The following is a 20023-nucleotide window of genomic DNA, read 5'->3' as shown; positions in this document are numbered from 1 at the left end:
GAAACCGATAAAAATAGTCCCTTCAAGTTTTAAGGTCGGTTTTCCTTGATATGGAACTTATCAAATACAGAAGTTTCTGCCCTAAATCCGCAGTTGCTGCAAAATGTTGTGATTTAATGAAAAATTATCTGGCATTATGGTACATCTCACCACTGATTACTGATTTCAGCCGTGTATGTCACAAACAGTTTATTTTTCAATCACTTAAAGGTTCATACAGGGTGCTGTCATTCACATTTGTTCAAGTCATAGTGAAATTAGTGACATTGTAAAAAAATTGTCACAAAATATCCCCTATCTGAATATCTGCTCATTTCCAAGTAACGTGGGATATAGTATACTCATTCAGATTCATTGAAAACAAGGAATGTACATTGAATGATATTTTTATACAGTAGGACCCTTAATCTGTGGACATAGAAGTGGAAATGTGAAACTTTCAGTCACTATTAATCACTGTTATCCCGTCTTTTGACTCAGACTGTACTGTCCATCTAGCTACATTGAAAATTAAATTTATTCAGAGACATCTGTCTCTGCCAATTACAGTAGTTCATGCACGCAATATTTGATTTGAAACGGTCTTTGCATAAACTGTAGAATACACTAGGTGTTGTAATGACATTATCTGTGTGATTTCTTCTTCAGTTACGGCACTGCTTTACAGAGAGATATGCAAAGACTCAGAGAAATAATGACCAGAATCTGCGTGTGTCCGTTGGGATGGTAGGTAATTTACTCTGTCATCGTACAATGAATGGAATATGCAAGCGGAAATGAAATGACCTCTATAAGCCAGACAGTGATTAGGGTAGAATGTGCCTTGAGAAACAATATTTTGACTCTCAAAATTTTTACATCTACCACTTGTGGGGGCTCATTTTGAAGCTCTTGAAGGCAATAAAGTATTTGCTACATGTATTTTATTTTTTATATTTTTTTTAATTTCGCCGTATAGAGCTTGAAATTGAAAGACTTACACTTTTGCTCAAACTTTCCTCAAAGAAACATTCAACCATAATACTCTCACCAAGTAAAGAATGATAAAAATCGGGGGTCACCATGCAAAATTTGGTACCAGAGAAACAAATTACCCAAAATTCCATTATTTTAAATTCAAAATGGCCACCATCCCTGTGTTAACTCTATGGGGAAAAGTAAAATTTTAAATTTTCGAAAAACTAAGTGAAACTTTTCGTCGTTCCAAGAGCTTTAAAATAAACTTCAATAGGGTGTAAATTAGAAACGCATTGTAAAATTTCAGAGTTGGAATATCTGTCCCTGAGACACATTCTACCTTACGCCATGTCAGACAGGTCAAAGCAGAACTTCTTTTCCATATATAGTCACATTTTACAAGCCTTACTTATCATGGACAGTGGTATATGCTGAGTTTACTTGAAATAGTAGCACTCAACAGCAAGTCCATGCATACCAGTTGATCTCATTCTGTGTGGGAAAAACAGATACAGGTCAATTGTGACATTTTACAAGCCTTACTTATCATGGACAGTGGTATATGCTGAGTTTACTTGAAATAGTAGCACTCAACAGCAAGTCCATGCATACCAGTATACCTCATTCTGTGTGGGAAAAACATACAGGTCAATTGTGACTTTTTACAAGCATCACTTATCATGGATAGTGGTACGCTATAAATTCACTTGAAATAGTAGCACTCAATAGCAAGTCCAGGCATACCAGTTGACCTCATACAAATTGTTTATGGTTTGTGAAAAATCCACAAAGAGTTTCAGTGCATTCAGGTGATGTGTTATTGCATTGCCACTGACAGGAAATCAGTGCTTTTTCATCCACTCAACATAAATTGTACTAACTAACTTATAAATGACTCATAATTTAAAGTTTTGCAAGAGTGACACATCAATAAAACTAGATATGAACTGTAAATGCTCACGTGTTTCATTATATATTGAAGTTATGTGTAAATTTGAACATTTGCCACATGTTTGCAACTTCATTGAAATTATTATGATCAACATAATGAACAATAATCACCGCCGATTAATTCTAAAAGGTCATGAAGTATACAAATATGTAATTAGCTGAAATAAAAATATTAAAGTAATTTTACTGCTCTTATTGTATCACCACTTTATCTAGCAAGTGTAATTACTGTCGGCCAAGTCCTTCAAGCCATATATGCCGAGCTGTGAAAGCTCATTAGATATGCCAATTATAAATAAGCTGACATGAAAATGTGAAATGACTTTCGATATTGTTTTGATCTAGTACCTGGTATAATCATCAATGTACATAGCATGTTTTGCCAACTTTGATCAAGTAAATCCCGGTATATATCCCTAATAAGCAAAGTTAATTAAATATGTAAATTAGGAAGTGGCTTTAGTAAAAATGCTTAGTGATTGTCAGTAATGTTGTATCATGGTATCTGCAATATGTGTAGCAAATTTTGTCAACTTTGGTCAAGTCAATTCAGACATATATCTCTAATTAGGAAAGTTCATTAAATATGCAAATTAGGAATTGGCTGAAGAGAAAATGCTTGATGACTTTCAATAATATTGAATTATAGAGTCTTTAATATACATAGTAGGTTTCATCAATTTTGATCAAGTCCATTAAGATAAATATACCTAATTATGAAAATTCATTTAATATTAAAATTAGGTTTTGGCTGAAGTAAAAATGTCTTTTGACTTCAAATGTTATATCACAGTATCTTTGATGTATATAGTAAGTTTCAACAACTACAATCAAGTTAATTCAGATATATATCCCTAATTGGGAAAGTTCATTAAATATGCAAATTCGGAATTGGCTGAAGTAAAAATGTTAATGACTTTCAAAAATGTTGTATCATAGTGGCTTCAATACATGTAGCAAGTTTCATCAACTTTGTGTCAGTCATTTCAAATATATATTCCTAATTAACAAAGTTCATGAAATATGCAAATTAGGAATTGCTGAAATTAAAACGCTTAATGACTTTCAATAATGTTAAATCATAGTACCTTTAATATACATACCAAGTTTGGTTAATTTTGATCAAGTCAAATCAGACATATATCCCTAGTTAGGAAAGTTCATTAAATATGCAAATTAGCATTTATCTTTCATGTCACCCTTAATGGTTCCCACTGCTGATATATCTTGGTGTGATCAACATTTGTAGCAAATCTCATCAAATTGTGTGTGGTTGTTTTTTGCTCACGTGTGAACACGTGAGCATATGTCGCAGCGATGTCTGTCTGTCTGTGTGTCTGTCTGTCTGTCTGTCTGTCTGTCTGTCTGTCTGTTGGTCCATTTTCTCAAAAACGGCTGAACGTATTTCAGTCAAATTTGGTAGACATCTTCAGAATTCAAATGGCTAGAACTGAAAAGGTTTTGGTGGGCGTGGCTTGGATATTAATGAAGTTATGAAAGTTTTAATTTTTCTGTTACGCCGCGTATGACAAGTGAAAACAATTGACTGTTTGAGGGCGCTGTGAAATGTGCTTGTCCAGGTTGGCTACAGCTGGATAGCTCTGGTTTCAACCACGGTCCCTCCGTGTTTCAACCTCGTATTGAACATTAAAAATATGATATTTTATTACTCATTCAACTCACTATTCAAGATAAAATATCGTTTAGCAAATTAGCTTTATCCTTGGTAATTGATTGTTTCCCTCGCTGCTCGATCGCCAGAAATGAGTACATACGTTCTCTACCTAGCCTCATGGCATGGAAGTGCTGATGAATAATAACTTTGGGTCAAAGGTATTGAAGTGTCCAATCAGGTTCGTGCACAGAGTCCAAGGCCATGACCTACTTCATGTACTTCTGCACTGTTTTGATTTTGCTTCGCCAAGAAACGTGTTCGTCATTGTCCATAGAAGTATGTTTGCTCTCCTTTGAGGTTGTTTGTGAAACAAATTCCGGGATAGGCCTTGGAATGCATACGATCGGCATCGCGGCAGTGCATGTAGCTAGCCCTACGAGTATGACGAGAGTGTCCGGCTTTGGCTACGCCGCCTCCCACCTCCGGTAGGCGGCGTAGCCAAAGCCGGACACTGTCGCCATACTCGTAGGGCTATGCATGTAGCGTACCATGCTTGTGTAACTGCCGAGCTCAACGTGCATTCACGGTTGATACTCGTGTACAATCATGATGTGTTCAATTCTGATGAAGATTCATAAGTCTTACTTTTGCAGTCTTTTTTCCGTACGATAATCCCGACAATACGTGTTACTGTTGGCAATGGGATATACTTCCAAAGATATGTCGGATTATTGAAATACACCTGCAGACTGATTATACAGCCAATGTTTACAATATCGCGCAACGCATGTTGATGTCGCCGAACACCAGCAATACAAATGCAAAAAATGAACAAATTATGTATGCATTCAAAAATCGAAAACCACACAATGGCAGCATATTATCTCCAGATAATATGTGTAATTTTTATTTACATAGTGGCAGCAATAAGCATAAATAGGCGAGCGATGTAAATGGGGTCGGTAAAGCATTGCAGCCGGTGAAAACGCCGTTGTTATCTATAGGGTATTCTGCATGTAAGGCGCTGAATTACTTGCGTCTGTAACAATGTAAACTTTAAAAATTAAAGCAAACTTCAAAAATCTTAACCATACAATTGAAGTGCACAACATCAAGATTATTTGTGTATTTTTTTAAAGTCAATAGCTGAAGGAATAATAATCTCCAAGCGAGCGATTGATTCGGGACCGGTGAATAATCACAGCCGGTAAATATTTTGTATGGGCTTGGGAGTAATAAATTACGTCGCCGAATCACGACAGTAAAATGTAAATTTAAATAAAACCAACGCAACAGCAAAACATCGAAAATAATACCCTTGTAGGACAGTATCTTAAGATTATAGATTTAGATTTTTACATTCATAGCTGAAGAAATAAGTATCTTGAGGCAAGCGATCGGCACGGTAGCGGCGAAGAATTTACAGCCGATAATACTGGGTGCGGGAGGGAGGGAGTAACGTATACGCGTACGTCGCCAAATCACGAGAGTAAAATGTAAATTTACACGAAACTAACGGAATATCCAAACATCGAAAATAACACCCTTGTAGTACAGTATCTCAAGATTATAGATTTAGATTTTTACATTCAAAGCGGGTGAAATAAATATTTTGAAACAAGCGATCGGCACGATAGCGGTGAAGCTGGTAGATCATCAGCGCCCATTGTTTTCTATGGGGCGCGAGTATGTGTGTTGCCGAAAAACAGAAGGCGGTAAAAATGTAAAAATACAATAATTTGAGCCAATATTTAAAAATCGAAAACGATACGATTGTAGAACGACATCTAAAGATTACGGATTTAGATTTTTACATTCGTAGCTGATGAAATAAATATATTGAAGCAAGTGATCGGCACGATAGCGGCCATGAATTTGCAGATAGTAGACGCCATTGTTTTCCTATGAGGCGCGGGCAATGTGTTTTTTGTCGAACTACAGACGGCGGTTCAAGTGTAAAATCACAAGAATTTAAGCATATATTTAAAAATCGAAAACGATACGATTGTAGTACGGCATCTCAAGGTCTCAGGTGTGAATTTTTGTATTTATGAATGAAACACTAAAAAAATTGAAGCAAGCGATCCACAAGGTACCGACGACGGCGCAAAAACCATTGTTTACTATGGGAATTTTTCGTATCATTCATCCACACTTGCAATACCTAAAACTCGCCGGTTCAATTTTTTCATTTTTCGCACGAAATGAAAGAAAAGACACAGTCGTTCGGATGTTCATCGTAACAAAAATCGTATCGTTTTCGATTTAAAATTACGCCTTACTTTTCTTGTACGAATTGGTTTCAGGGCTTAATTAGCAGTGGTGCTGTACGCGATTCGGACATAACCGCTTGTCTGTGTCAGCATAATTTTGGCAGAATTTTCATAATTTATTTCATGTGTAAGTAAAATACTTACATATACGTTTTCATGTATATGTATACTATATATTTAGAGAATCTTTAGGACAATGCTAGCGTGAAACGGCGGCAATAGCGTTATATATTTCTGACGGGCGTCAACGTCCATGAGACAGCGTGTCGCTGCCGTAGTGGGCTCATGAATAATTCATTAGGACGACTACGCGTGAAACAAATTGGCTGCCAAAAAACCCGTAGTGTGTAGGCAAAAGTGTGACGGGGTCGAAGTGACTCGGGTACCTGGGGCCGACCAAAACCAGTGTGAATTACTGGGGTCAAAGCGGACAGCGGCCGGGATGACGTGTTCCCCAAGCGAGCTACCTTCAGAAGTCTGTTTCATCGCAAAAAACGTCAACTTTTAAAACCCGTCATTTATTTACTGATGTTATTCTCAGCATCACAAACATATACGCCTCTGCTATGTATCACAGCAAATAGTTATATTTGAGCGCCCCGTAAATGGGATCCTCGTTTTTTTGCGAACCCGGAAGGTGTGTCTTGCTCAATGCATTTCCTACCCATAGCGAGGGAAACTGCCCGCGTTCCCATGCTCCCATGCACCCTTTTCAATGCCAGTGCAACGCCATCTGTGCAAAATTTGTGGTGGTATGCTCCCGGTGATGGAAAACCTCTCTTATTCTAACAATGACGTAGTTGACTTTGGACTTCGATTTCGTAAATGTGATGTCCATGCAGTGAGTTTGGGTTGGCGCGCTTATAATGCAATCTTCGCCCGCCTGCGGTCCGATATCCCGCATTTATTAGCGATATTTATCTGTTTTGACTTGACCAAAGTTGGCAAAACTTGCTATGTACATTAAAGATACTATGATACAAGATTATTGAAAGTCATTTGACATTTTTTTCAGCCAATTCCCAATATGCATATTTAATGAACCTTCCAAATTAGGGATATATACTGGCATTTACTTGATAAAATTTGGCGAAACATGCTGTGTACATTGATCATTATACCAGGTTATAACAGTATTGAAAGTCATTTTGCATTTTCATGTCAGCTAATTCATAATTTGCATAAATAGCTAACAAGCTTTCACGGTTTGGCATATAGAGCTTGAAGGACTTGACCAAAGGTAATTACACATGCTATATTGTGATACAATGACAGTACTCAAAGAAATTAGTTATTTTTATTTCAGCTAATTACATATTTGAATACTTAATGACCTTTAGAATTGATCTGTGGTGAAATTCATTGTGTTGATCATAACACTTTAAATGTAGCAAAGCATGTAGCAAAGGTTCAAACTTGCACATAAATGCAATATATAATGAAACACGTGAGCATTTTCAGTTCATATCTGGTTAATATATATCCATTTTTTCTAAAATCATTAATTATGCAAATGAGCAAAAAGTATGCAAGCCAGACCCACCAAAAACTAATCAGTTCTTGCCATTTGCTAACTGAATATATGTACCAGATTTGATTCTGATCTGATAAGCCGTTTTTGAGATAATGGACCAACAGACAGACAGACAGACAGACACACAGACGGACAGACAGACAGACAGACAGACATCGCTGCGACATATGCCCACGTGTGTAAACACGTGAGCAAACTAGTCATGAGTACCATCATCTGCAGATTTGATATGGTTATTTTTAATACACCTGTTCTATTTTTTAACCCCGTAGTGGCGCCCTTGCAGGAAATCCGTTCAATGTTGACAGGGAGTCAATAGCTAAAGGTAGGCTATTATTTGTCAACAATAACATAAGGTTATTCCCAAAATACCAGGATTTATGTCCGAGTACATTGTGCAGGGGAGGTATTGTCTGAGACGCGGAGCATCAAGGACAATACCGAAGCGTACAATGTACTTTGACATAAATCCCGGTATTTTGGGAATAACCTTATTATTATACACCTTTTTAGTCCAACTTTACAAGAAAAACGTCAAAATTAAGGCGTCTTTTGGATGCCGTCGTGCAATGTACTGAGCGATCACAAACAGACTGGAAACGCATTGAGCACGTCCGCTAAGCACACACAACAAAATTTCAACCCGTGCAAGGCAGTGCACATGGTTGAAATTGTACGTCAGCAGCATAATTTCACTCGAATTCACAGGTTTAGGACTGACCATGATATAATTTGTGAAGTACTGAATGCTAAGAAGTACATACATTTTTGTGAAAAATGCAAAATTTTCTCTTCTTTTCTCTGTGTTGACGTGAAGGTGTTTTGAGGTCAAAGGTCAAATAGCGTCCAATAACACCTAAAGTTATTGTATTCCGTGTCAAAGTTATTGGACTCCTTGTCTTCTGATATCGAAACTTACTGTACGACGAAACTCCATAGATTGCAGACGCAGGTGAACAATAATATTGCATATTAAACACACTGCACTGTGCTGGCAGTGTTGATACAAGGTATTTCAACATATGGTAGAGAGAATACTAAGAAAATATATTTGTTGTCTTTCTGTCTGTCCGTGTATCTATCTACGTGTATCTATCTATCTGACTGTCTGTCTATCAATATCTAATCTATGTATCTATCTATCTATCTGTCTATCAATCTAATCTATGTCTATCTAATCTATCTGTCGATCAATCTATCTAATTTATCTATCTATCTGTCTGTCTGTCTATCAAATATATTTGTATAGTGCCTAGCATCTAAAGTTAACTTAGTGGCATGTTGAGTTATGAGATGATTGAAAATATTCTCTGAGAGATGTCAATAGGCGACTGTAGGGAGTCAAATTCCATCTGGGTGTGTTAAGAAAGTATTTAGACGATGAACAAAGAATACATGAGTGCTGTGTAGTTCAGTTCCTTAGATACTGGGGAGAGAGTCCATCAAGGGCGCTGTATAACAAAAGTGATGAAAATTTCATCCAACTTTGAACTGTCGAAGCTTTGTCCTTTTAACGTGATAATCCATTTCTTTTGCCCTGGCCATGTAGAATTAGGATTTCCTGGGATCTCAGCCAATAGCCTGGACGGCACAAGTGGCAGAGACTTTGTGGCAGAATTTCTGTTCTGGTCATCGATGACCATGATAACACTCAGTAAATGGGCAGAGGATCTCATCATCTACAGTACCAAGGAATTTGCCTTTGTACAACTATCTGATGCTTACAGGTCAGAGAATCATCTATTCACATCTTTATTTCTCCTCAAATTTAGTTTTAATTTTCAACTGAACAGATTGCTTCTGTACTGTAGTAAGTGGCTGATGATTCAATTACATTATTTTTGTGCAATTACTATTCCCTCTGGTTTCACAAATTTACATTATTCGGTTGTAATAAAATTTTTCTCTTATCTCCCCTTGGGAAAGAAGATCCGGTATTATAATTAGGGACAACCAATTGAACATAATGCCCTCATACAGAACAACAAAGATATTCTTTAACTGTCGTCAATCGGTCCCAAATGACGTTGATGTATAAATCCTTTTCAGTTGTTTATTTCAATGGTTCAACTCCGGAATAAACATGATGCAGTATGTTGTACACACTCAGTACGCCCAAAGATCACAAGATGGCAGTACAAAGAAACACGTGTAGAAAAGCATATGGAAATACATATATTTTTTATGTGCATTAGTGTAAATGTAAATAGGTGTACATGCTTTGTACTCCAGCAAAACACTGTTTTTTTGTCAAGAAAGGTCAAAATTGCAAAATCATCAGATGGCAGTACAGAACACAAACACATATAGAATTTGTGTATTTAACTCTTTTCCATGTGTGGGACTTTGTTGCTGCCCCTGTCCATTTCCAGTTGTTCCCAATCTGTTGATTACTAAGTTGGCTGTAATGAGAGCAACAAACTATGAAATTCAACAGGGACGTCAAAACCTATGGTATCCCTGAACCTCTGGAACTTGTAAATTAAAGAAAAGTAGATTATGATTTTGAGGATGTTGACATATGATTTCAAAATCTTTCCCTTTCCTTGATTTCCACCAGTACTGGCAGTAGCTTGATGCCTCAAAAGAAGAACCCAGACAGTCTGGAATTGATCCGTGGTAAATCTGGAAGAGTATTTGGAAAGGTAAAAAATTTTTTGACAATTTGAGACATATATCAAAACATTGAGACAGCAGGGACCAGACCCTAATTGTGGCACCATACTTAGTGAGGTTTTGAGTTTGTTCTACAAAAATTTTATTCTTAACGCAACATATTTTAGTACAAATACTTTTTGTGTTTTTCCGAAAATGATGTTTATTAATTTACATCTCTGTCTTACTCTATCTATCACTCTATGTGGCTGTCTTTACTGTCACTGCTCCCTTTTCTCCTTACCCTCCTCCTACCCCCACCCCTCCCCTCTCTTCCATGATTACTAATCAAACTCAGTGCGCAGGCTTCCTGATGACCATGAAGGGACTCCCTAGCACCTACAACAAAGATTTACAGGAAGATAAGGAGGCCATGTTTGATGCTTACGACACATTAGAAGGTAACAACTCATAGTCTTGTCTCCATCTCCCCGAAAAAAATTGTACATCATTATCTGCTTGTCGCACAGTTCCTCCACAAACATTTTCCTGTATGGTGTTCATGTACATATAGATATTTCAACAGGTCCCAAAATCATTTCTGTAAAATGCTTATCTAAAAGGTTTTCCTTTGACCCAAAGAAAAGAAGGATTGTTATGATTACCGACTGAAAGAATCATTCTATGGACTCTGTCTCTCACCAGGGCTGTGAAATCAGTTTTCAGTCAAGTGTACAGTTTATATCAATCAACTGCCCTTGAACGAACCAGCAGGCACTTATAGCCAAATGCATGTACCATCTTGGGTGTCATCCTTTAGATTATCGCAGCAAAGTCTATAATCACTACCCATATTGTGCGCCTCGTGAACAGATGTCTCAGTATTTATGCTGCTCTGAGCTTGCAATTGCCTGTGGGTGGCTTTTACAGTCTATAAATAGAATGTATCCCCTAGATAATGTTGAATTGTAATATGGCATAGCATAAAATCAGCTTCTTCATCAGTCTTGTCACTCATAGATACTGACAGTCATCAGGGCCTTGATTGGTAGCCATTTCATCATTGTATCCTCACTGACAGTCTCATTTGCATATTGGCTGTATGTACAGGTGTACTACAGGTTGCGGTTGGTGTTATGTCCACTCTTCAAGTGAACAAGAAAGCGGCCCATGATGCATTGAGTCCTGACATGCTAGCCACTGATCTAGCTTACTACCTGGTCAGGAAAGGGGTGAGTCCATACATTACTAGCCATTTATCTGCACTCAAATGGAAGTTCTGGGACATTTTTGCCCCAAGTTTGGTCCGGAATACCAAGGATGCGATTCCTTCTACAGACTCAGTACACCCAAGAGACGACATGATTGTGGTACAAATGCAACCGCATGTACAAACAAACACGTATGGAAGTACACATACAGTGTATTACTATGTGAGTTTGTACACGTTTTTTTTTACTGTGGTCTATTCGAAATCCGGGTTTAATCTATTTACCAAAGACCAGCCGATTTAAGAATGAATTACTGTTTAATAGTAATTTATACAAGGCCACACTAATTTCAAGGCTTTCTGAGCATTGAGATATCCCTTTATAGGGAATGTAATATCTTTTATTTAAAATTAAAAGCCTAGGGTAATTAATAGATGCACTGCTTCCTTCCTCCAGTTAATAATGTTAGGTTCTCTGTAGAACACAGAGAAAATGTGACATGTGAGTAAAATCCGACAATATACGACTGCAAATTGATAGGACCAATGAAATGGTCTTTCCCCTGTTTATATACATTGAGAATAATTTTATGTGAAGTATTCATGATGATAGTTTAGCCAAAGAGTGTGCACAGCCAGCAAAATCAGCAATTTATGGATGACACTTTGAATGGACTGTTTTGTGCCACCAGGCCTAGCACCAGGTAAGACACAGCTGGTGGTAGTGGACTGCCCAGTAGGTAGTGGTGGACTATATATTCAAAGAAGGGATATTGGGCAATCAACAACACTGCAATGGTTCTCCTCAAAACAAGCCTCATGACATTCAATGCAAACAGTGGCGTGCCTCATTGTCATAAGCCGGAGAGGTTTATATACATAATTCAAGATTGGGCAATCTTTGAAAAGCTAAAAAAAGTTGACTTGTCATACTTTTCGGAAGTGTCATTTCACCTTTTGATATGTCTGTTATCCAGCAAACAAGCACAATAAATGACTACAAAAATGAACGTATCTTGTCTTTAGGCCCGCCACTGGAAGTAGTAGTGACATTTGCGTTTGAGACCGTTTCAAAAGTGTACCCAGGGTATAATGTTGGTTGCACTATGAAAGTCTGTTTGCAGTTTGTTTTTTTCAACGTAATGCTCTTTTACATGATTTCAGGTGCCATTCAGAGAGGCCCATGGTTTGTCTGGCAATGCCGTGCACCTCGCTGAAACTAAAAAATGTTCCATGAAGGATTTGACGTTAGAAGATTTGAAGAAAGTCAGGTAGGCAAATGGCACTTCAGACTGACTTTATCATTAGGTTGTCAGTTTGAAGGCAATGCTAGACAGAAGTGACAGTTACAGTACATGTAGTTTTCTTGTGATATGTGATTTCTGGTAATTTTGTACACTTCTATTTTACATTGGTTACAGATGACCCGCAGTTTTGCTGTGTCCAAGTCATCTTTAGCAACAAGGATACGGTACTCCTACAAAATTTTTCTGTCATTATTTTTTGTGAAAATTCCTTTGAGCATAAACTTGAATTTTGATAATTGCAGTAGAGATATAAATGATAATGCCAAATTTTGCTATATTCTCATGCTACTTTTTCAGGATTGTTCAGTACTATGTAGGTCATGTGATTTTCCATATCAGAAATTTGTACCTTGTGATATTCACAGCGTTCTAATCTCATCTCACGTTTGTTTTGCTATTTATGAACACATTCACTTTATATGTAAAGTGTGTTGAAGGGGTTCATTTGAATATGCAAATCAGCTAGTGGTGAGTCACCTTGAATGGAGAATATCCATTGAACTGAATATTTACACCATGTAGTAGATTTCTCATCTCAGATAAACAGCGCGTGCTTCATGTGCAAGACCAATATGACCCTGTGTAAATTAACTCATTATTACTCATGGTGAATGTTGGTCTTAACCCTTTCACCCCAGTTCCCTGTGTACAGGTCCAACTTTACCATAGAAAACATTGGATTTGGGACAAACCATGGTGGTGAAAGGGTTAAGCTACTCTTACCCCTACATCAAGTTCTGCAAATGATGCAGAAATTTTTCTCTTTTTTTTAGCTCATATTTGGTTTTATATATAAATACCAAAAAGAGCTTATATGATGAGTCTGAGTGGCGTCTGTATGTCTGTATATTTGTGGGTATGTGCGGATGTATGTCCGTCACACACAAAGGCTCCCATACCGCCAAAGCTACCATCTCAGTATTTGGTGTACAGGTAGATGCAGGGGTTGAGATGTGAATTTGTTCAAATGAACTTGTCAGTGTCAAAAATGTGCATATGAGGTAAGAAAAAGTGAAATCCTGCAAATGTGCAGGAGTGATGGCCAGTGTCTGAAACAGGCTTGAGTCATTTCCTGTCATTGTTTATGAACTGTTACATATTAACAGACCAGATCAACCATAGACAGTAGAGAGGGGAAGACTGTCTATGGTCCAACTAAGAGGGACTAACTGTTTCTGCTATGCATGTCGCTAAAGTTGAACTCCAGTACCTGAAGTTCAGACCTTATTTACTTTTGCCATTCTTTTTTTGCTGGTTTAAATATTCTTGTTGTACTGTGCAGAAATCATTGTCATAACATCAACGTAGAATTTTCCTGCACTGAACAGATAGAAACAATATGTATTTTTGATCTTTGGTACCCATACTGGTATATACCAATTCTGATAAAATTTGAGCGACACCGAATAATTGCGGTATTTTTTTGTCTTTGCAGTGCTGCTTTTGATAACGATGTCGCCAGCGTATGGAACTATGAGAACAGCGTGGAGCAGTACACATCATCCGGCGGCACCAGCAGACAGAGCGTCCTCAAGCAAATAGAACAGCTGAACAAGTGGCTGGAAACATTGTAAAGCAAAAGAAAAAAACACCCAGTGCAGTGTGATTCAAGATTTTGAAGTAGCCGATAACATCTGGGAAGTTGGCAAGCCCAGATGATAATTATAAACTTAACAAAAAATTTTAAGGCGATTTGTAAATTGTACTTGTCCAGATGTGGTCTTGTCATAAACCCGGGACTCTGTTGTTCATAGGAAATTCTGTCAGTATCATACACTCCTTTGTGGGAGCAATTTTAATCAGCTAAATCATGTCTTTATTTTTTAGCACATTTTCTTTCATAAACCTTTGATTTACCATGCCAACAATATTGCATGTAGCATCTCGTATCAGCCTTTTTCATATCACTTAGTGATCTCAGAGTCTTAACTTTTGTTGTGGCGCACAGCTGCTAAAATCCACCCACAATCCTCCTTGATTTGTAACCAGTGGATATTTCTATTCTCAAATCTTTCTCGCTGTGTGAAAAATTGAAATGACTGGTAATTCTAAAATTATCAGTAGACAATTTGCAACAACATGTGGGAGCCTACCATCTCTGCATGCTATTGCAAGTGATGAGAGTATAGTTTGTAACTTTTCTACTCAGAGAAGATTTGTCGGAGTTCATGAATTGATTTCCATGTGTACAAATCAAGTTGAAATATGGATAAATTTTAGCAATATGTACTGCTTTCATAGTTTAAAGGATGTTTTAACAAGAAATTAATGAATCATTTAATTTTAGTGCCACTTTTGTCTCATAACGAGGCTGGTTGCTGTGTGCTGCTTTTAAAACTTAAAGATGATCTTTTTACCCACAAAGCTGCTTTAGTGCATTTTATTTTAACCTTTTTTAAATCTGCAGAGCAGGTTGTGCATTATATTTAGTTGTTTAATATGGCTTAAAAAGTCATATACTTACGGTAGAATGCGCCTCGAGAAGAGATATTTGGACTCTCAAACTTTTACGATTCTTGTCTGATCTACCACTTGTAGGGGTTCATTTTAAAGCTCTTGGTGTAAGAAACTTTTCACAGTCTAATTTTTCGAAAATTGGCAATTTTCTTTTTCTCCGTAGAGTTAACACGGGGATGGCAGCCATTTTGAATTTCAAATATCGGTAAATCTTGAGTAATTTGTTTTGCTAGTATCAAAATTTGCGTGGTGACCCCTGATTTTTATTCTTGATTTTCAAAGAGAGTGGTTGAAATATTCATTGAGGAAAGTTTGAGCAAAAGTTTGTCTTTCACTTTCAAGGCGCATACTACCTAAGAGAGTCCTCCCTTATGAAAGGCCAAAGGTCATATGCAGATAGTATGTTGTCAGATGAAAATAAATATGACAAAATTACAAGTTGAAACTATACATCATATTCATGTCATTATATCAGTGTGATTTAAGTCGTAGACAGTAGAAGCATAGATGATAGAATGCTATATATGATTAGCCACATGTTGTATCTTTTTGTCAACGCCTATTGGTGATAATAGAATTGAGATAGAAGCATAAATCAGCGAATGTGGTTGCAAGTTATGTACTGTTTGCAACTGTCATTCTGAATGGTTGGTTATTTTTACCTGCCAGACATTTTCAGCATTATATCAACCAATGAGAGCAGGTCTTTAGTCGTTATTTAGCAGGTGAATACACATTAACGATTGGAATAACAGCATTTTGACTATCAGGTTATTAACAAGTTGCGTGTGTGTGTGTGTGTGTGTGTGTGTGTGTGTGTGTGTGTGTGAGAGAGAATCAGCAAGTGCATTGTGAATGACACCAGTGTTTCTTAGGAGATGCATACCTCTCTCAAAAATACTAAATTTAAAAAAAGATATATTTCATCAGCAAGTGTTTAGTGGGTCACAATAATTGTGATCAGATCTGTAGCAAATTTACACAGTTCACCTTGTTCATGATTATTCGCATAATACTCTGGATGTCTGTTCTGTCATAGGTACAAAGTCAACTTGTTTTGTATAAGGTCACCTGTACTTTGCCATTTGCATATTGACCTGTTTACACCTGTTTATTTGTGGCTGTCCTTATCAGGTTTCCACTTTTGAAAAAAGATGCATTGTCACTTACACTGACCTGTTCACCCCCAATACCCTTTTAACAGGTCCACACTATCTTTCCTAACATAGGTTTAGGCCAAACCATTGTGATGAAAGGGGGTTTAATACTGTAAACAGAAGAATAGTAATGTGTATCTTTCATTACCCTTTGTCACGTAGCTTTAACACTTTGTCATAATATTTAACTTACCTTGTGTTTTGGGGAGTTTTCTTGTTTTGTTGTTTTTATTCTGTGGATAAAATAACTTTACTAGAGGAAGATTGTCCAGGTGCCACTCAGGTCTTACTTTGACCAATAAATACACCTGACATTGTATTCTTTAAGCAGGTTAGTCATTGTGATCTCCAGTCATTGCCCTAATGTAGTCCTACAAGTAAGCATCCTTGTCCAATTCCCTGCTACCTTATTGTAGTTTTGATAACATATCATTTATGGGGAGGAAAATTGATCTTGACACAAGATGGTGAGAGCGCGTCTCTGCCATTTCATATTACGGTAAATGTTTTCTTCTCAGTGACATATCTACCCTAGAAGACCTCACAAAGTCACCATTTACAAAATTTTAAAGATTACATGACTGTAGATCACACTGTGACTTACCAAATATGTCGTATAGTCAGTGTTGATTGCTCAGCAAATTATTGGTAACAGATTTGTCTTTAGTAGACCGAAGATCCGTCGCTTGAGGGCGCTCTTTACACTCCCCTGCGCCCTCCAGCTATGGATCTTTCAGTCTAAGTCTTGAACTGCACAGTAAATTTACTGCTGTATCTCATAAAGAAGGGAAGTTACAAATGGACAAAAACCTCACAAGTTGAGGTTGGACTGAAGAATACAACAAGGCTTTCCCTGAACTGGACTTTAAAACAGTGCCATGGAAAAACTTTATCCAAAATAATTTAGCTTTGATGTAAAAGTTATCCACATGTAGTTTAGTTTTGCAATTGTAGTTTTTCTCATATATTGTGGCTTCCTCAATTTTCCTTTTGTCGTGTGGTCTCTTGTGAAGAAACTACTCTCCTAACAGAGAAATGCAGCACAGTTAATCTGTGGGTAGTTACCAAAAAGAACATTGCTGTCTTTTATCTGTCTTTGTGTGTTTGTTTTCAACAATTTCATCAGCCATCCAATATTTAGGGTCTGTATACGGAAGTTTACTGTAACCTGTTATACAAGGATGATGTGTGCTACACTTCAACTCGTTATTGAAAAACCCAAGTGAAGTCTCACTGTAGCGTTGTGTTTATTTTCAAGTTCCAAATCACCAGCTGTCTTTCTGCATGGGATCCGTATTTGAATGAGAAAATTCAGACATCAGTGATGGGCATGTACATGCCTGCAGCACATTCTCAACCACAGCAAAATAAAAGTCTAGACTTGGTGGAAACTGTAATTCTAAAAATAAGAAATAATTTCCTGAATCTCTAAATACAGATTACACAATTTCCCCATCGCTCATTATTATTCATATCAATATATTTATTGGGTTTTTGATCTGAAATATTCTTTCATGAGGGAGTCTTGTACTGAAATAATTTTGAAGATACATGTACAAGGAATTTAAATGTAATTCCAGCTTTTTTCATAATTTTATGTTCTCTATACGTGAGTGAGTTTTATTCGCAATTTTGTCTGAAAATGTCATTGCATTGTCATTATGAACACACGTGGTACTTTTACCCTTACAGCTGTTTGACAGTTTTCCCAAAATGCAAATTATTTCAGAACAGTTTGGCAGATCTTATTCAAAATGTATGGTATTGTGGCTTTGCTGTCCAGAAATTAACACCATGGCCCTGGGGTGTTGGCGTAATTATAGCAATCTCCCAGTCGTTTTAACAAATTTTGAAGTAAATTTTATGTACATGATAAGAAAAAGCAATATTTTTCCCCTAAAAATAGAGTAATTTGCCAAAGAAGACCAGTGGAATTTGAAATATGAAACGCTTGAAATAACTTCTTTCAGCAGAAGTGGGACAAATGGTGAGAAAACATGCCATGTTCAGCATTATTTCGGATGGAATAACTTTTTTAAAGACTAAATGGGCAATTGCCAAAAAGATGATCATCATAATTGAACATGAAGATTATGTAATATCTTTGTAACACTTGATGTGATTATGGTAAATCCTCATGCGTACCACTGCTTCAGCGGAAAAATATCCCAGGAAAGAATTTTCCTGTCATTATTGTGTGATCTGGAAATGTGTGTGTAGAATAAAGACAATGCGTACAACAGTTATCAAAGCGTGTTCCGTCTTTATTTTTCCAAAAATAATCACATAACGGAATTCCAAATGTCCTCCGGAGAAAGGTGAAACTAGTGTACAGGCTCCATTTACACATTCTAAAGTATGATTGGTCATCACTTAATGTATGCAAATTTATGCTGAAAAAAGGAATGTACAATAGCACTTGATTGGGTAAATTGGTTAGAAAGTCCTCAATTCTGTCGTCAATGCACTGTTTCAAAGGTCAATTGAAGTGAAATCTGTACTGAAGTCTACTCATCAGGAGCCCCTGTACAGATATACGGTGTGACAATAATTTTATAGTGTGTGAGCAAAAGAGCCAATCTTGGAATTAAATGGTTTTAAAAATTTGAAAATTATCAAATCTTTTCATTCACTGGGTGTTTTTCCCAGATCTTTTTTCTCTTTTTTCTACAACAAAATGGCTGCCTTTTTTTCGCAATGACAGATACCTACACAATGCACTGCTAGCTGGGCAAGGGCGTATAATTGACATCTTTGAAAATTAAATGAATGCACATAATAGTAACCTTGGATTTGAATATCACATATGGTAAGAAAACCATAGGTACATTCAGTGCTTCTAATTTCTTTTCTCATTTTTGTTGTGTGCCAGGATCCTGCGAATCATGTGTTCTGAAAAAGACCATTTCTGAATTGTAAATGCACGATATGTTCTAAATTCCAGTATTGGCAGTTCCTGTGAGCGACTAAATTGATCCAACACAAGTTCAATCAGCATTAAACCGAGTTGTTTTTTTTTCACCCTTCAAAAATATTTCTGCATTGGGCAAAATTGTCCACAGGATTGGTTGCCATCAGACTAATTGTCAATCAGAGCTCATTGATAAGCGAGCTAATCTGCATCCAACCAAACTCTTCAATGCTATTGGTCAATGCTTGGCCATGTGATATGCTAATCAAAAACTCATTTACATATGCAACTCTGAACTCATCCACACCGACTACCGGTACTTAGAAATGATCATTACAACTTATTTACACAGTGTATATACTCCACCTTATGTGAATGTAAAACTACTTCCGATGGTTACAAAATTCCTTGGAAAGGCCCAAGAACTTAGCCTACAGAAATTTAATGCTCTACAACAAGATTGTACACTACCCCTGGTTGAATGTCAGCGCATTTTTTTGGCTATTAAGAAACAGTCACGTCAAGAAAAATATATATGATTCCAAGAAATCTAATTTTCTGTGCTCTCTCTTTGGCTGGAGTCTACCAATGAGAGAGCATGTTGAATGTGCATTGCCTTGTGCAATGAATGCAAAAATATACAACGCTGCTGCAGATTGGTTGGAATGACATTTGGAAACACAAAAGAAAAACAGAAGTATGTGAAAACGAGGAACACAAACTGGAAGTTGCAGCAAGGGTATTAAGACAGCCTCACAGATATACAAGCATCTTGTGCAATGATACATTTCTCAGGGAAATACCTTCAGCAGTAAAATGTCACTCTAAAAGGGCAGTAAAGTGCATGCCAGTTCATAACAAGCGACCTAGCGGCCGATATAGCTCCGCTGTGTTTATGTAGAGAATAACTATTTTTGACACATGTTAATGAAGAAGGGTGGAAATCTTTGATAGCTCAATGCAGTGGCCAGAAAAAAAGTGGCTAAAATAAGCTGCAAAAATACGCAATTGAAGATTTCATCATACTTTGAATGTATCACATAGGATCATCCCTAA

The 20023-nt window shown here is 37.0% G+C and overlaps 1 protein-coding gene across 2 annotated transcripts in view; it reads left to right on the top strand.

The window, feature by feature from the left end:
* Window positions 1-15349, top strand: part of LOC139145397 (argininosuccinate lyase-like) — a 29496-nt gene extending 14147 nt beyond the window's left edge. The window contains exons 7-14 of one of the 2 annotated variants that reach the window (XM_070716539.1): window positions 649-726; window positions 7603-7655; window positions 8880-9057; window positions 9891-9975; window positions 10284-10386; window positions 11036-11157; window positions 12300-12406; window positions 13878-15349. In XM_070716539.1, coding sequence (XP_070572640.1) covers window positions 649-726; window positions 7603-7655; window positions 8880-9057; window positions 9891-9975; window positions 10284-10386; window positions 11036-11157; window positions 12300-12406; window positions 13878-14016 — 865 coding nt within the window. In that variant the 3' untranslated portion in view covers window positions 14017-15349. The remainder of the gene's footprint in view (window positions 1-648; window positions 727-7602; window positions 7656-8879; window positions 9058-9890; window positions 9976-10283; window positions 10387-11035; window positions 11158-12299; window positions 12407-13877) is intronic. The other variant, XM_070716540.1, reaches the window with a different exon arrangement.
* Window positions 15350-20023: the final 4674 nt, after the last annotated feature.

The sequence above is a fragment of the Ptychodera flava genome, chromosome 12, assembly GCF_041260155.1.
Source record: "Ptychodera flava strain L36383 chromosome 12, AS_Pfla_20210202, whole genome shotgun sequence".
Classification (NCBI taxonomy): Eukaryota; Metazoa; Hemichordata; class Enteropneusta; family Ptychoderidae; genus Ptychodera; species Ptychodera flava.
Note: the sequence above shows the minus strand (reverse complement) of the source record. Positions and strands in the feature narration are given on the sequence as shown.